This window comes from Suncus etruscus, chromosome 9, assembly GCF_024139225.1.
Source record: "Suncus etruscus isolate mSunEtr1 chromosome 9, mSunEtr1.pri.cur, whole genome shotgun sequence".
In the NCBI taxonomy this organism is placed as follows: Eukaryota; Metazoa; Chordata; class Mammalia; order Eulipotyphla; family Soricidae; genus Suncus; species Suncus etruscus.
Window position 1 is genome coordinate 52,480,066 of NC_064856.1, and position 16,819 is coordinate 52,496,884.

The 16,819-nt window shown below is 43.3% G+C and overlaps 1 protein-coding gene across 2 annotated transcripts in view; it reads left to right on the plus strand.

Annotated features, from left to right (window-relative positions):
- Positions 1 to 16,819, plus strand: part of STIM1 (stromal interaction molecule 1) — a 214,971-nt gene that overhangs the window by 195,360 nt on the left and 2,792 nt on the right. Inside the window, exons 7-12 of one of the 2 annotated variants that reach the window (XM_049780500.1) lie at positions 3,359 to 3,536; positions 6,819 to 6,986; positions 7,441 to 7,541; positions 7,815 to 8,050; positions 12,160 to 12,226; positions 15,423 to 15,459. In XM_049780500.1, the coding sequence (XP_049636457.1) occupies positions 3,359 to 3,536; positions 6,819 to 6,986; positions 7,441 to 7,541; positions 7,815 to 8,050; positions 12,160 to 12,226; positions 15,423 to 15,459 (787 nt within the window). The remainder of the gene's footprint in view (positions 1 to 3,358; positions 3,537 to 6,818; positions 6,987 to 7,440; positions 7,542 to 7,814; positions 8,051 to 12,159; positions 12,227 to 15,422; positions 15,460 to 16,819) is intronic. The other variant, XM_049780499.1, reaches the window with a different exon arrangement.

Sequence of the window (16,819 nt, forward strand, 5' to 3'; positions counted from 1 at the left end):
AAGAAGGGGCCGGCGAGGTGGCGCTAGAGGTAAGGTGTCTGCCTTGCAAGCGCTAGCCAAGGATCAGGACCGCGGTTCGATCCCCCGGCGTCCCATATGGTCCCCCCAAGCCAGGGGCAATTTCTGAGCCTTAGCCAGGAGTAACCCCTGAGCATTAAATGTGTGTGGGCCGAAAAACCAAAAAAAAAATAAATAAATAAAATAAAGAAAGAAGTCCAGTCTAGGGAATAGACTTGTCTATGGTCACATCACTCATGAGAGAGTAGTAGGGCTTATTTCAAGTCAGGCTGTCTACTTTCTTTTTTTTTAATTGTTTTTACTTTTTTTGGTTTATGGGTCACACCCGGCAGTGCTCAGGGGTTATTCCTGGCTCTGCACTCAGAAATCACTCCTGGCAGGCACTGGGGACTATATGGGATGCCGGGTTTCGAACCACCGTCCATCCTGAATCTATGGTGTGAAACGCAAATGCTCTACCTCTGTTCTATTGCTCTGGTTCCTGTCTACTTTTCTTTTCTTTTCTTTTTTCTTTTTTTTGTTTTGGGCCACACCCAGCAGTGCTCAGGGGTGACTCCTGGCTGTCTGCTCAGAAATAGCTCCTGGCAGGCACGGGGGACCATATGGGACACCGGGATTCGAACCAATCACCTTTGGTCCTGGATCGGCTGCTTGCAAGGCAAACGCCGCTGTGCTATCTCTCCAGGCCCCCTGTCTACTTTTCTTAATTCTATTGATTACTGTGGTGTTCACTTTTTTATGGTTATGGAATGGGCAATGCATAATTATACGTTTTATACTTATTTAATGCATCTAATCATTTTTGTTTAATCCATCTCTGCTAGATTCTATTAGGACTATTATAGTAGGTCTCTTCTCCCTGTAATAGAGAGAAGCACACTTATTATATTGTGTTGGCTTTTGCTTAGAGACTACTTTTAGAGAGAACAAGATATCAGTGGATATGACTCCCTAATGTTATAATTTTAGGAACATGGGTCATAGAAGGATGTAATAAGGAATGTATTCAACAAGGGAGGGAGTGGAGGGTAGGAAATGGTGCCTATGATGGTTTTAGCTCTACATTTAGCGCCATCTTGTGTGTACCTTAAAGAGGTTGAACTCACATTCTGTCCAGAGACAAAGTTGGCAGAAAAACAGCAGTTTATCAGCAGTCTGCTTGCTGACTAGCCATTTTCCCTCCCTCCATATGTGTCATTGTATATATCTTCAGGCTTCAGCCACTAACAACTGTGTACTTGGAAATTTTTTTTAAAATAGGTTTAGTTAGGCTGGAGAGATAGCACAGCAGTAGGGCGTTTGCCTTGCAAGCAAACCCAGGACCAACGGTGGTTTGAATCCTGGCTTGTATCCCATATGGTCCCCTGTGCCTGCCAGGAGCAATTTCTGAGCAGAGAGCTAGGAGTAACCCCTGAGCACCGCCTGGTGTGGCCCAAAAACAAAAGCAAAAATAATAAAATAGGTTTAGTTGTGTTTATGACTCTTTTATTTTACCTACTTCATGAATTCACTGGTTAGTGATCTTTTCCATGGACCCTTGTTCTGTAACCTAGTCGTTCTCTTCTATATCTCTAATATAAGATATAGACCTTTTGCTTCTTTGAGAGGGATTATCAAACTCTGACATACATTTCTGGGTCTAGCCCAGTGGTAACCTTCTCAGTCTTTTTATGTATTTAGTATTTTTATGTATTTAGTCATTGTATCTTTTGGTCTTATCCTGCACCTCATCAATCTCTCCACAGTAGACTTTATAAACTATGCAAAGTTACATTTAAACTTTAGTTTGTTTGTTTGTTTTGGTTTTTGGGTCACACCCAGTGACGCTCAGGGGTTACTCCTTGCTCTATGCTCAGAAATTGACCCGGCAGGCTCGGGGGACCATATGGGATGCTGGGATTTGAACCACCGTCCTTCTGCCTTACCTCCATGCTATCTCTCCAGCCCCCAGTTTGGGTTTTTTGAGCCATATCCAGTGCTACTTAGCAACTTTTCTTATAGGGATTGTCCCTGGTTGTGCTTAGGGGACCTTGCAAGTGATGGAAATCAAACCCAGAACTCCTGCCTGTGTGCTTTAGCCTTTTGTGATCATCTCCCTGACCTTGTTTCTCTCTTTCTCTTGTTCTCTCTGTCTCTGTCTCTCTTTCTCTCTCTGCCTCTCTCTCTTTGTTGTTATTTTCCCTCTTTAAGCTTTCACTCATCTATTCCAGATTTGGTTGGTTTGAGGGATGGGATACACATGGCCATGGTCTGGGCTTACTGCTGACTCTGTACTCAGGGATCATTTCTGCCGGAGCTCAGGAGTCCATATGTGATGCTAGGGATACTCAGGTGCAACATGTACTAAGCAAGTGCTATACATCTCTTCCAAATTAATAATGATACAGTAACTCATCTTCAGGGAAGACAAATGTGCAATACCCTGTAAACTGATAGTTAAGATTTTAGAATATGAGATACTTTATTTTTTTGGTTATTTTTTTTTGTTGTTATTTGTTTGTATTTTTTTTGTGTGTGTGTTTTTCGGGCCACACCCATTTGATGATCAGGAGTTACTCCTGGCTAAGCACTTAGAAATTGACCCTGGCTTGGGGGGGACCATATGGGACGCTGGGGGATCAAACCACGGTTCTTTCCTTGGCTAGCGCTTGCAAGACAGACACTTTACCTCTAGCGTCACCTAGCCGGCTCCTGTCTGTATTTTTTAACTTTTGGAGACTTCCCAAGTAGTGCTCAGGGATCCTGTGCTAGCTGCCAGGGATATTTGGCCAACCAGGCCTGATAGTGTTTGTTTTTTTTTTTAATGAGGTAAAAACAGTTGTAATTGAAAGTAATTAAGAGAACAGTGAGGGGGTAAGAGCAAGGTGAGAGACAGACAGACAGACAGACAGACAGACAGACAGACAGACAGACAGATAGATAGATAGATAGATAGATAGATAGATAGATAGATAGATAGATAGATAGATAGATAGATAGATAGATAGATAGAGGATATGCTTGGTAAATAGCTGGGCCTGATAGTTTCATACTCAGATTGAGAGAGAGAGAGACAGAGACAGAGAGAAATTAATTACAAGAAGGAGTTTGATACCAGGACTGTAGCCTTCCCAGCCGTGATTATTGGCAGCAAAATGATGGGCAGCATAAGAATTACACTAATAGCTGTGGTTTCTATTGTTCTTTGGCTAACTCAGAGCCAGACAGCAGTATAAAAAAAATATGTGCAAGTATCAGAATCCATTTTTCTCTTTGGTATCATAATTCAGAGTGTCAGTTGGCACCTCCTTTCCTAGCTTTCTGCAGCTCCCTACATAATATCCCCACTTCATACCCCTAGGCTACACAAGGCCCAGGAGGAGCACCGCACAGTGGAGGTGGAGAAAGTTCATCTGGAGAAGAAATTGCGTGATGAGATCAACGTTGCCAAGCAGGAAGCCCAGCGACTGAAGGAGCTGCGGGAGGGTACAGAGAATGAGCGGAGTCGTCAAAAATATGCTGAAGAGGAATTGGAACAGGTAGGTGCATTGACAACTTCCTGGATTCAGTTAAAGTGCAGGGTCTACAATATGTCTGAAAAGTTTCATGTGTGAGGAGTTTGAAGTATGGCCCAAAGAATAGCTTCAAGACTTGCGGTGCTGGTTTGATAATATAGTGGGCAGTGGGCTTTCCTTGCACACAGCTGACCTGGGTTCAACTTTCATTATCTTATATGGTCCCCCAAGACTGCCAGGAGTGATTCCTGAGCATTGTCTGGTGGTTGCCCCCCCTCCCCCCCCAAAAATGAAAACGGGCCAGAGAGATAGCATGGAGGTAAGGTGTTTGCCTTGCATGCAGAAAGACAGTGGTTTGAATCCTGGCATCCCGTATGGTCCCCAGAGCCTGCCAGGAGTGATTTCTGGGGCCGGGAAGGTGGCGCTAGAGATAAGGTGTCTGCCTTGTAAGCGCTACCAAGGAACGGACCGCGGTTCGATCCCCCGGCGTCCCATATGGTCCCCCCAAGCCAGGGGCGATTTCTGAGCACATAGCCAGGAGTAACCCCTGAGCATCAAACGGGTGTGGCCCAAAAACCAAAAAAAAAAAAAAAAAAGGAGTGATTTCTGAGTGTAAAGCCAGGAGTAACCCCTGAGCGCTGCTGGGTATGACCCCCCCCAAAAAAAAACCCCAAAAATGAAAACAAAAAAACAAATTAATAGATTCTTAAAGTAGACTAAAGAATTAGTGGGGGGGGCCAGAGAGATAGCACAGTGGTAGGGCGTTTGCCTTAGACGCAGAAGGTTGGTGGTTCGAATCCCAGCATCCCATATGGTCCCCCGAGTCTGCCAGGAGTAACTCCTATGTGCTGCCAGGTGTGACCCAAAAACCAAAAAAAAAAAAAAAAAAGAAATTAGTGATAGCATGGAGGTAAAAGCGTTTTCCTTGCATGCAGAAGGTCGGTGGTTTGAATCCGGCATCCCATATATCCCCTGAGCCTGCCAGGAGCAACTTCTGAGCATGGGGACAGGAGTAACCCCTGAGCGCGGCCAGGTGTGACCCCCAATAAAAAAAAAAAAAAAAACAAAACAAAAAAGAAAGAGTCTTGCTTTTGGGGTGGGCGGTGGCGCTAGAGGTAAGGTGTCTGCCTTGCCTGCGCTAGCCTTGGATGGACCGCGGTTCAATCCCCCGGTGTCCCATATAGTCCCCCAAGCCAGGAGCGACTTCTGAGTGCATAGCCAGGAGTAACCCCTGAGCGTCACGGGTGTGGCCCAAAAACAAAACAAAACAAAACAAAAACAAAAAAAACAAAGAGTCTTGCTTTCTTGTTTGTTTTTTAATTTTGTGGTGCTGGGGATTAAACTCAGAGTCCTACACATTTAAGGTATATTCTCTACCACTGAATCTCATCCTTAGCTGCCAGAGGGCTTACTTTATTGTCCCTGTTAGTATTCCAATGAAAAGGTAACATTAGAGTTACAGTCATAAACTTTGTGTGTATGTGGGGGGAATCTTTCCGAGTGGTGCTCAGGGTGCCTGGGGTTTCCTTTCAGTGATGGTTGCCACTGAATTGGCTGTTCAATACTAGCACCTGAGTGTGCAGTACCTTTCCCGACCTGTGGTACTGGGACAGCCCGGGCTTTCTGTCAGTATTTTGGAGGCTGCCACAGTTATACCTGTGATATTCTGGGGGCTGTGTGATGCCAGGGATGAAGCAGGGATCAGATACAAGCATGATATCAACCTTTACCCTTTAGACTATTATTTTGTTTGACACCAGTGATAAGAAATCCATGGTTTTTTGTTTTTGTTTGTTTGTTTGTTTTGTTTTGGGGACACACCCAGCACTGCCCAGGGATTACTCCTGGCTCTGTGCTCAGCAATTGCTTCTGGCAGGATCGGGGACCATATGGAATGCCGTGGATTGAGCCTGGGTCTATCTCGGGCTGGGAGCAAATGCCCTACTACTATGTTATCTCTCCGGCCCCAAGTACATGACTTTATAGTTTTGAGGGACAAAACAGTGATCAGAATTATGATTTCACATTCCCCACTATGTGCTTTCTGTATATTGTGAGGTCTTTAGATCGTATAATAGAACCCACTTTTCAGAACATAGATTTGTTGGGTTGACCCTTGCCTCAGGAGAGCAGAGTAAATAGCAAAGATTGATGACTTGATCAGAAGAGGCAGTAAGGGCTAGAGTGAAAGTACAGTAGGTAGAGCACTTTCCTTACTTCAATCTGACTTGGATTGATCCCTGTCATCCTATATGGTCCCCCGAGCATTGCCAGAGTGATTATTGAGCTAAAAGCCAGGAGTTTGCCTGTGTGTGTGTGGGTGTGCGTGTGTCCCAACCCCACAACAGAAGAGGCAATGAGCTGATGTGTGGGAATAGAGGCTGTTGTCTAGCAGGAAATAAACAACTGTCATATTGAGTTCTGATTGGTCTGTCACTTCTGTGTGCCTTTGAGTAGGGTATTATCCTTTGAATATAGGATCCTTTATATACATATATCCTAATATATCCTTTATATATACATTAGAGGGAATAACTCTTGCCCCTTTTCCCTCTTGGGTGAGTTGTAAAGCTTGCATGAAATAGAAAAAGGGGTCCAGAGAGATAGCACAGCGGCATTTGCCTTGCAAGCAGCCGATCCAGGACCTAAGGTGGTTGGTTCGAATCCCAGTGTCCCATATGGTCCCCGTGCCTGCCAGGAGCTATTTCTGAGCAGACAGCCAGGAGTAACCCCTGAGCACTGCCACGTGTGGCCCAAAAACCAAAAACCAAAAAAAAAAAAAAAAAAGAAATAGAAAAAGAACTCTTTTTTTTTGGTTTTTGGGCCACACATGGCGGTGCTCAGGGGTTACTCCTGGCTGTCTGCTCAGAAATAGCTCCTGGCAGGCTCGGGGGACCATATGGGACACCGGGATTCGAACCAACCACCTTTGGTCCTGGATCGGCTGCTTGCAAGGCAAATGCCACTGTGCTATCTTTCCGCCCCCCCCCCCCTTTGTGTGTGTGTGTGTGTGTGTGTGTGTGTGTGTGTGTGTGTGTGTGTGTGTGTGTGTGTGGTTTTTTGGGTTACACCCGGCAGTGCTCAGGGGTTACTCCTGACTCTAAGCTTAAAAATTGCCCCTGGCAGGCACGGGGGACCATATGGGATGCCGGGATTCGAACCACAGTCCTTTTGCATGAAAGGCAAATGCCTTACCTTCATGCTATCTCTGGCCCCACAAAAAAAACTCTTGAAATAGCATCAAAGGCACCAGAGAGGGTTGTGGTAGTAGTAAATAGACAGACACATATCCTCTTGGCTACGCAGGTTCGGGAGGCCTTGAGGAAAGCAGAGAAGGAGCTGGAATCACACAGCTCATGGTATGCTCCTGAAGCCCTTCAGAAGTGGCTGCAGCTGACACACGAGGTGGAGGTGCAGTACTACAACATCAAGAAGCAAAATGCTGAGAAGCAGCTGCTGGTGGCCAAGGAGGGGGCGAGTATTCCTTTCATTTGTCTTTCTTTGTGTTTCCTTGTCCCTCCTGTTGAACAGAGATATACTGTTCTGGGCTCTATTTCTTTCTGAGTATACAGCTCCTGTATAATATAATGTCCTCATGCTTCAAGAGTGAAGCTGAAGGGTATCTCCAACTTGCCTTTTGGGAAAGATGAAGCAAGTTGAGGCAGCTGGAGTGAAGGGACTCTGCCAACCCAGCTTGCTATGGAGAAACTCCTTCTGGTGCTCGGGCCCTATCTGGGTATCTCTTTTCTTCTCTCACTTCTGTTTTCTTTCTTTTCCTACTATTCTACCTTCTCTTGTCTTTATTTCTCCTCCTTTCTTTTCTTCCTTTGCCTTATGCATCTAAAGTTGACAAGGAGGAGGAGAACCTAGTTGCAGGAAAGGCATTTATCATTTGTCCATCTTCTAATACCTGCTGTCATCCTTGTAGGCTGAGAAGATAAAAAAGAAGAGAAACACACTCTTTGGTACTTTTCATGTGGCCCACAGTTCTTCACTTGATGATGTGGATCACAAAATCCTAACGGCTAAGTAAGTAGTACCTGTTGCCCAACTCTGGTGATGCCCATCACACACTTAGTGGTTGAGGGTGTACAGAGCCTCCAACCTCCCTGCTACTTCTTTATTGGTAGAGCAACATTGGTTTGCTACAACTCCTAGTGAGCTCCCACCTCGCTCTTAAATATATTACTTGTGCCTCTTATTTATACAAATCACTACCACTTGTTCTCCTGAGAAGAGCCCATTTTCCTTTTTGGACTCACATCCAGACCGACCATATTGACAATTCACATCTGTTTTCAGGCAAGCTCTGAGTGAGGTGACAGCAGCACTGCGGGAACGCCTCCACCGTTGGCAACAGATTGAGATCCTCTGTGGCTTCCAGATTGTCAATAACCCAGGCATCCACTCCTTGGTGACTGCCCTCAACATAGACCCCAGCTGGATGGGCAGTTCGCGCCCCAACCCTGCCCACTTCATCATGACTGACGACGTGGATGACTTGGATGAGGAGATTGTGTCGCCCTTGTCTATGCAGTGTAGGTGGCCTCTTGGGTTGAGTGAGGGATGACATTTTTGACTCACCAGTCAGGTAGTGGCTGACCTCTACCATGATTAGTCAGCACATGGGCATATACTGAGGAACAGAATTTAGCCCTGACCCTGATTAAAGCATAATTTGTAGCATAATTTCATAATGTCCCTCTGGTGGTTTTTCTTTGCTGAGTTATCTGTTTATCCTTCTGGGGTTTATTGTGTTGTCTTTCTACACTTCTTTTTTAAAATTGCTTTTTTTTTTCCATTTCACATCTAATCTAATTTTATAAAAATAATTTTCTTTAGAGGTACATAAATGTAAAAAATGACATTCATTTTGATTATTGTTTTAAGTTTTCATATTCCTTATTTTTTATTGCTAAACTAGATAAATGAAGACATGTCTCGTTCCTTCTCTCTACCTTTTTGTTTGATGCCTCATAAGCAGTTGTCTATTTAAGTGATAGATCACTTAAATCCTCCAAACTGGAATGACATTCTTGTCCAGGAGGGCACTCCTGCACAACAATCATGTCCGACATTCCCTCTGAACTCCCAGAACCTTTCCCTTCCCACCCTATCCCACCCCTAGGCCTTTCCTCTCACTTTTCTCCCTTTAAAGTGATGTGAGCTGAGTAGAGTTGGGTCAGAACATTCTGTGGGAGGATCTGGGCTGAGCGGGGTAGAGAGATAGTACAGCAGGTAAAGCACTTGTTTTGCACCCAGTATGTTCTCTCAACCCCCATTAAGAGTAATCTCTGAGATCAGAGCCAGTAGTAAACCCTGAGCACTATCAGGCATGGTCCAAAACTAAACCAAAAGAGAGGGACAAGAGTGATAGTACTGTGGATAGGGCATTTGCTTGCACAAAGCAGTTCTGGGTTCAGTCCTTGGCACCCTATGTGGTGCCCTCAGTACTGCCAATAGTAATAAATTCCTGATTGCAGATTCAGAAAAAACTCCTGAATATCACTAGATGTGGCCCAAAAAAACCCAAGCCATAGCCAAACCAAACCCAAATTAAAATCCTAGGGAAAAATACCTGTGTAAATTTTTGAGTGAACTAAGGAACTTATTCCTACTGTCCCACTGAATTTCCTCCCAGATCAGAGAAAAGTGCTATGTAACTGATTTAAATATAGAGAACGGAGAGTAATGCTGTTTAAATCAGCTTTGCGATAAAGCTGTTTTCCTGAACACCCCTTGTATCTTTCCCCTTCTTTTTCATTTTTTCTTTAAACAAATACAAAAGATGTCTGAGGTTGGGTTCAAGCTCACTGTCTGGAGTGGGGGTGGGTGATAGCAGAAGGGGTAAGTTTGCCTTACACCCACGTTCAATCCCCGGCATCTCTTGAGCCTGCTAGGAGTAACTTCTGAGTGCAGATCCAGGAGTAACCCCTGAGCACTGCTGAATGTAGTCCCAAACCAAACCAAACCAAACCATACAAAAAAGGCTCACAAAGCTCACTGTCTGAAAGATTCCTTAGAGTCAGTCTGGATTCCAGTTTAAGATTTCTGTGTAAATGCTTTAGTGATAGGTTGCCTTGGTCAAGCTTTTGTTTGTTTGTTTTTTGATTTTTGGGCCACACTGGTGGTACTCATAGGTTACTTGTGGCAGTGCTCTCAGAAATCACTTCTGACAGACTTGGAGGACCATATGGGATGCCAGGGATTGAACCCGGGTTGGCCTTATGTAAAGCAAATGTTCTGCCACTGTGCTATCTCTCCAGCCCAATCAAGCTTTTTTTTTTTTTAATCTGATCTGATGGCTTGTCAGAACTTTAATCAAAGACTGAAACCCAAAGTCAGGATTTTTAACAGAGTGAGCTTAATGCCACTATATTGATCTAAATAGGTTTCTATGTTCTCTAAGTTGGGAGGGATTTTGATAAGCTCTGAACTACCTATCCTTTGCCCTGTGGCCCTTCCCTTGTCCCTCTGATGGACAGGCTGAAGCCCTCCGTAAATCAGATTCTTTTCTCCCTTTGGCCTGGCTGTTGGACCCTAGATGCTGCCTGGCTGATGGGGCGTAGGTTCAGTGATCGCTCTCTCTGCTCCACATCCGCCGGCTCGGATGATCAGTCCCTCTGGAAATACCCGGGTTTGAGAAGCCCCTTTGGGGCTTTTGTTTTTCCAACTTTGGGGACTAAACCAACACTACTATCCCATGGGTCTTTCTCCTGCTTGCCTTGTGCACCTGCCTGCTACCCGTGTTCCCTCAGCACTATCCCTACTAACTACAGGGAAGGGTCCGGGGGTGAGAAGAATCAGCCTGCTCAGCTCAAGGCTAGAGAGAGCACCCAAGATGATGAAGGCTTAGGCCTCTCTTTAGCCTAGTCTTCTCCTTCAGCTCAGTTATATGTCTAAGTATCCTGACTTTCAGTATAGCTGGAATGAAAAGAGAAAAAGAAAGATCCTCTCCCCATTCTCTATTTCTTGTTTCAGGCTTCTTTTTTCTTCTTCCCTGTTTCATATATTTCTTCCTCTCCAGCCTCTGTTTTATGATACGAAAGCCATCAACCAATATTCTCTTTCTCGCTCTCTCTGTCTCTGTCTGTCTGTCTGTCTGTCTGTCTGTCTGTCTGTCTGTCTGCTGTTTCATTATTCTCTGGCACTTTTTTCATCTTAAAGGGGATGAAGTAGCAGCCTATCTAGCAAAGTAGAAGAATAAGCCATGATATAAATTCTACTTTCAGTGGGATTGGAATGTGAACCCAAGGAGGATACTCTAACACATTCCTTTTACTATGTACCCATGTCTCCCATCAGTAGGTATGGTGGCCATCCTGATTTGTTTGTTGCATTGATTCAGAAAGTATTGTTAATGTGTTTTTTAAAGTTTGAAAAGGAAAGAGTAAATATGAGCTCAAAAATATCCATAGAAATTGGAGAGTTAGTACAGTGGGTAGGGCACTTGTCTTGCAACCATCGACCTGTGTTTGATCCCCAGCATCCCATATGATCTCCCAAGAACCATGAGGAGTAATTCCTTAATGCAGAGACAGGAGTGACCTCTGGGCATTGCCAGTGTGACCCAAACTTGAAAAAAAAAAATCCATAGCCCATATAGCTCCATTGTGTGCTCATGTTGGAGGCTCTAGGTTCAATCCCTGGCTTCTTCCTACCCTACAAAAAGATCAATCATAGTTCGACTTTATTTAAACAACTTCCAGGGCCAGAGAGATACTATAATGTGTAGAGTGTTAGCCTTGCATGTGGCTAACCTGGACATTCCATATGGTCCCTTGAACCATATGGAATTATTCCTGATCCAGGCATGGCCAAAAATTAACAAAAAATGAACAACTTCTCTTTCTGTCTTTTGTCTAAAACTCATTACGTGACTAAGATAATAACTACCACTATTTAGTTAATACAATGAATTGTGTCAAGTACATTAAATGTATTATCCTGAAGCCTCATGAAAGCCTCATAGAATTTTTTAAATTAGGAATTAAATTAAAGAAGCAGCTCAAGGTCGCAGATAGAAGTAGAAATGGTTTGTTTCAAACTCTATAATCTTTTGGATATCATAACTCTGATCTTTAACATCCCATAGTTTTTTCTTTTACATAAACCATATAATAGATATTTCCCTAAAATCTTTTCATTAGCAACAGTTTTGATAGTTTTATAGTTTTTCAATAATTATGTTATCATTTTCCCACTTTTCCACCGTGTGTTTGCTTTCATACAATAATAATGTGATGAACATGTGCGCTTATAAATCCTTGTCTGAATTGTTAATTATTTTCTGTGGTTGGCTTTCTAAAAAAGGCTGGTTCTTAGATCTCTCCCGGACCTTACCCTACCCCCGTCCTGCCCTGCCCTGCCTGTGCCCTCCTACTAACTACCTTGCCACCTCCCTTTATAGTAATTGGCCTTAGGTTTTCTTCCATTGGTGTTGCCACTAAAATTGACTCGGGCACTTCATTTCAATTTTCCCTTCCTTTTAGGACCACATGGTGGGAGGTTTTTGGGAGGTGATGCCCCATTCTCTAGTTTGGGCTCAGAGTGGCCTTTAGCAAGCATTTTTCCATGGGCAAACATGCTTGCCTGCAATCCCAGAGTATCTTTGCCCTTCCTCATATTTTATGCACTCTTCTTACAGCCCCCAGCCTGCAGAGCAGTGTCCGACAGCGCCTGACGGAGCCACAGCATGGCCTGGGATCACAGAGGTTGGTAGAGGGTGAGACTGGCCACTACATGACAAGCCGGGTATCTCTGCGGCGAATGCGCAGCCTCTCATCTGGACAGTCTTTCAGTTCTGAAGGCCGCGGGACCAGCTCTCCACCTGCCTCTGCTTCTTCCTGTTCCTCTACTTCCACCACCACTACCACCACCACCACCACCACCACTACCTCCACCATCACCACCGTTCATGTCCACCCTGTTTACTACCACCACAGCACGTCCTATTTCCTCCAGATGGATCCCTACACTGACCTATCCCCTCCTGACAGCAGCGCTGTGATGCCTGGGTATTCAGAGAGCTTGGGGTACCAGCTGTCTCTCTTTTCTTTCTTTCTTCCCATTCTGCTGCTTTTACCTTGGCCTCTGCCTGCTGGTTGTTGCTGGTCAGATCAGATGTGTGTGTGTGTGTGCGTGTGCGTGTGCGCGCACGCGCGTGCAGGCGCATGCACAATGGAGTCTCTTCTTTTTATAATGCCCCATTTCAATCCTTAAAGTGAATTATTTATGGCTCCAAAAATTCTACCTTATGGCCTTATAGCACTTTTGTTTAAACTGTGTGATTTACACCCATTATATCAGTGGAGTTACCACTTCCTTTACTCCTTCAACCATTTTTGATACCTCTCTGTGCCATATTCTGTGCATGAGGATTCATAGATTATAAATTAAAATTTTGATCATCAAAAATAATAATTTGAGGGTTTTAAGTGATAATACAGCAGGTAGGGCATTTGCCTTACACACAGCTGACCCCGATTTGATCCCCAGCATCCTGTTTAGTACCCCAAGCATTACTAAAAGTAATTCATGAGTTCAGAGTGCAGAGCAGCTTCAACCTCTGAGCACATTGGGTGTAACCCCAAAAGTTAAAAAAAAAAAAAGTAACCTAAGGTTTGGAAAAGTAGTACAAAGATTAACCTTGCATATAGCTAACTCCAGTTTGATCCTTGGTAACTGTTTATGGGTTCTGAAGTAATGCCAGGAGTCATCCCAAAGCACACAGCCAGATGTAAAACCCGAGCTCCACTGGGTATGGTCTCCAAACCAAAATAAAACCAAATAAAATAAAATAAAATAAAATTGCAATCTGGTCTAGAAGAGGTACATAAATAATTATGGAACAATTTGATAAGTGCTATAAAACCATAAAGGAGCCAGTGACCGTGTGTACCTGTTAATGTATAAAATGCTGCTCTGAAGAGATGACATTTGTGTTAATACCTTGTGTGCAGTGAAAGGATAAAGTGTACTTTTAGTAGAGTAAGTATATTCAGAAGCATAAAGAATCAAGAGAATAAGATATGCTTGTGATTTGAAAATTATGTATTTATTGATGGGAAGGTATGTCACCCTTAAAGAAATGAATTGGGTTTTTGTTTGTTGTTGTTGTTTTGGGCCACACTCAGCAGTGCTCAGGGGTTTATTCTGGCTCTGTGCTCAGAAATCACTCCAGGCAGGCTCGGGGACTATATGGAATGCTGAAGATCAAACCGCATGGGTCAACCGCATGCAAGGCAAATGCCCTACCTGCTGTGCTGTTGCTCCTACTCCAAAAGATGATTTGTTAATATAGAGGTAGTGGTAATGTAGACCTAGTGCCCCATTTAGAAAAAAAAAAAATTGACTCAGTAATCCACTTTGAAATCTACCTTCTATAAGCAAGCATATAGAAAGTGCCTCCCAATTAAACCCAGTTCTGCTGTACTCTGGATTGTTCTAATGCCTCCTGGGAGTTGAGGAAACAATGTGTTAAAAGGTTTCTAATAGAAAGTTAATGGTCAATTTGCCTTTTTTTTTTTTTTTTTTTTTGCCACACTCAGGAGTTACTCCTGGCTCTGTGTTTAGAAATTGCTCCTGGCTTGGGGCACTATATGGGATGCTGGGGATTGAACCTGTGTAAGTCCTGGATCAGCCACTTGCTGGCAAATGCCCTAACATTGTGCTACCATTCTGGCCCCTAATTTTATTTTTTGTTTTGTTTTGGGTCTACACCTGTGGGTCTCTTGAAACCTCCCACATGCAAAGCATAACACTAACCCTTTGAGCTATTTTCTGGTCTTAATTTGCAGTTTAGAAATTAAATATTAGGGTCTAGAGAGATAGATCAAAAAGGCTAGTGCATATGTTTCACTTATGAGGATCCTAGAACTCTACAGTTCCCAAAACACCATCAGGAGTGACTTCCAGGCAACAAGTCAGTTATGGACCCTGAGTACTACCATGTAGGGCCCCAAAATAAAATGAAAATAACATATTAGTGCTGTATAAAAAGGAAAGTGAAGACTACAAAAAATTGGAAGTATGGCTGTAGACTGACATGGAAGGCCTTGGGATAGAAAGCAGAAGATTAATTTGGTAAATGGCTGAAAGGAGTGAGGGAATAGGAAGAATGATATTCAGGTTCAAGTTTAGGTAACTGAATGACTGTTCCTACCCTTTATGGAGTTAAGGGACAAATGAGGGAAAATAGATTGGATATATTTTAGATAAGAAAAATGTATAGGTGAGGCAGACAATAAATCACTTTCACAATAGGAAATTAAGGTTGTGAAAGGCTAAATTATTTAGCCTAGAACCTGGCTTTACATTTGGGGATTCTGTTGAATATTTTTTGTCCTCTCACATGTGAGCTACAGAATTGTTGAAAGGCTTTTTTTCTGCAGTTTGGTCTGGCAGTTTCAATGACTTTCCTTGCTAATACTTCAAGGCTAGGCTCATAATAGTTGCCCTGACTGCCAGGAACAAGCTTGGTGTGACCCTCAGAAAGTCTGTTTCCTCTAGAAGGATTTCTCATCTCATTTTTAACTACGTCTGTTTTGAACTCTGAATGGCAACCTGCTTACCCAATCTGCTGATTCCTTTTGGTCCTGCCTCCCTTGGGATAGTCATCCTTGGGGTGTTGCTTTCTCTTTTGTAAGGACCTACCAGTACTAGCATTGCCATTAAGCACAACTGCTCATTTTCATTTTCATTTCCATCTCCATTTTCATCTGACAACTGACTCAGGGAGACTTTCTCCTCTCAATATGGATGAACTCCGTTGGGTTTGGGGAACTATGAGGTGCTGTGAATTTTATGCTCCAAGACCTAAGCCAAGGGCAGTGGGAGGGAAGGTGGAGGGAGGTACTTGCATCTGCCTGGCCTGTTCACTGCTTAATTTTCTTTTGCACCATGCATCAGAGGATCATCTCTAAAGGCAAACAGGCTCTCTAGTAAGGTTAGTAGCTTGGGACAGAAACTCAAATCAATCCAGTCTTTGGGGAGGGATTCCACAGGCCCAAATCGTCTTAAAGATGCAGGGAGGAAAGGTGAGCTGGCCTCGGTGGGCTTTTATTTCTTGTTATATATACCCAGATTTACTCCTGAGTTTGTGTGTTTTTCTTGCTCTGGAAGTGTTAGTTTTTAGTCCATCAGGAAAGTCTAGAAGGAAAGGAATGGACTGTAAGCTTGAAAGATTGAGTCCGAGAAGACTCCAGCCTCTTGGCTTCTTTTCCTTAGCATTTAGGCTTCTAGGATCCCTACCTCCTCAGTCTAAAGATCACCTTTGCCCCAGTGTAGTTGGTCCCCAGAACCTTGGCATCTTTGCTAGTTCATACATTTGTGGAAATGGTATTTGTATGTAGAGGATCATCTTAGGGCTTTGCACAGCAATGGTATATTTAGATAGGAACAAAGACAGCATCAGATATAGGAAATTAAATAAAAGAACAAATATTAGTAAATACTATAAATGTGAATAAAACAGAATAGAAATATCTTGAATAGAAATATCTGGCACCCCTTTTTGGGAAGGGTTTTGGCCTATAAACCTTTATGGGGGTCCAAGAAGGTAGGGTAACTAATTTTCTACAAAGATTTAAAACTGCAATAGCCATAAGCCAACCTCCAGGTTTTGCCTGTTTTAGAAGCCAACTGCTCTCCTTCACTTTTAACACATAGCTTCTTTTTTTTTTTTTTTTTTTTCATGTCTTTGGTTCTTTCCTCCCTCACTCATGGCTCTTTCCCTTGGGCTTCCTGACTGGGTGCTTGAATACTCCCCTTTGCCCCTTATTTTCCTCTAGATTGAATTTTTAGGCTGGTGGAAATGTAGGAACATTGAAGGATTGGCAAGGGTCCTTTATATCTATTATTCTTCTCTGTAGAACAAGAAGGTGGCACCTGGAATAGTAGTATTCTGGCCTTCTTTAAAAATAGCCAGTTCCCTTGAATGGTTTTGAACTTCTGAACTAGCCTCTGTATGTGCATGCCTATTGTGTGGTGAAACATCCTGTAACACAGCCTTGCAAAGAAACCTCTGCTGACTGTCCCACAGTTGAGTCTTCGAACAAGATCGGCCTCCTTATACCTTTAGCATTTCTCCATGATACTTTGTCCACTATTCTTCTATATATATAAATAATTTGCCTTCCAAACAGTCTCACAAGATAAAATGAATTGGTTTTATCTTCATTTGCTAAATTGAGGGTCAACACAGTTAAATGACTTGACCGAAGTCATAACAGCCAGTCATGGGATCCTGAAAGAGACCTTTAGACTGCTGGAGTGCAGATCTTCTATAACCAGCTCCCTTAAGAGTC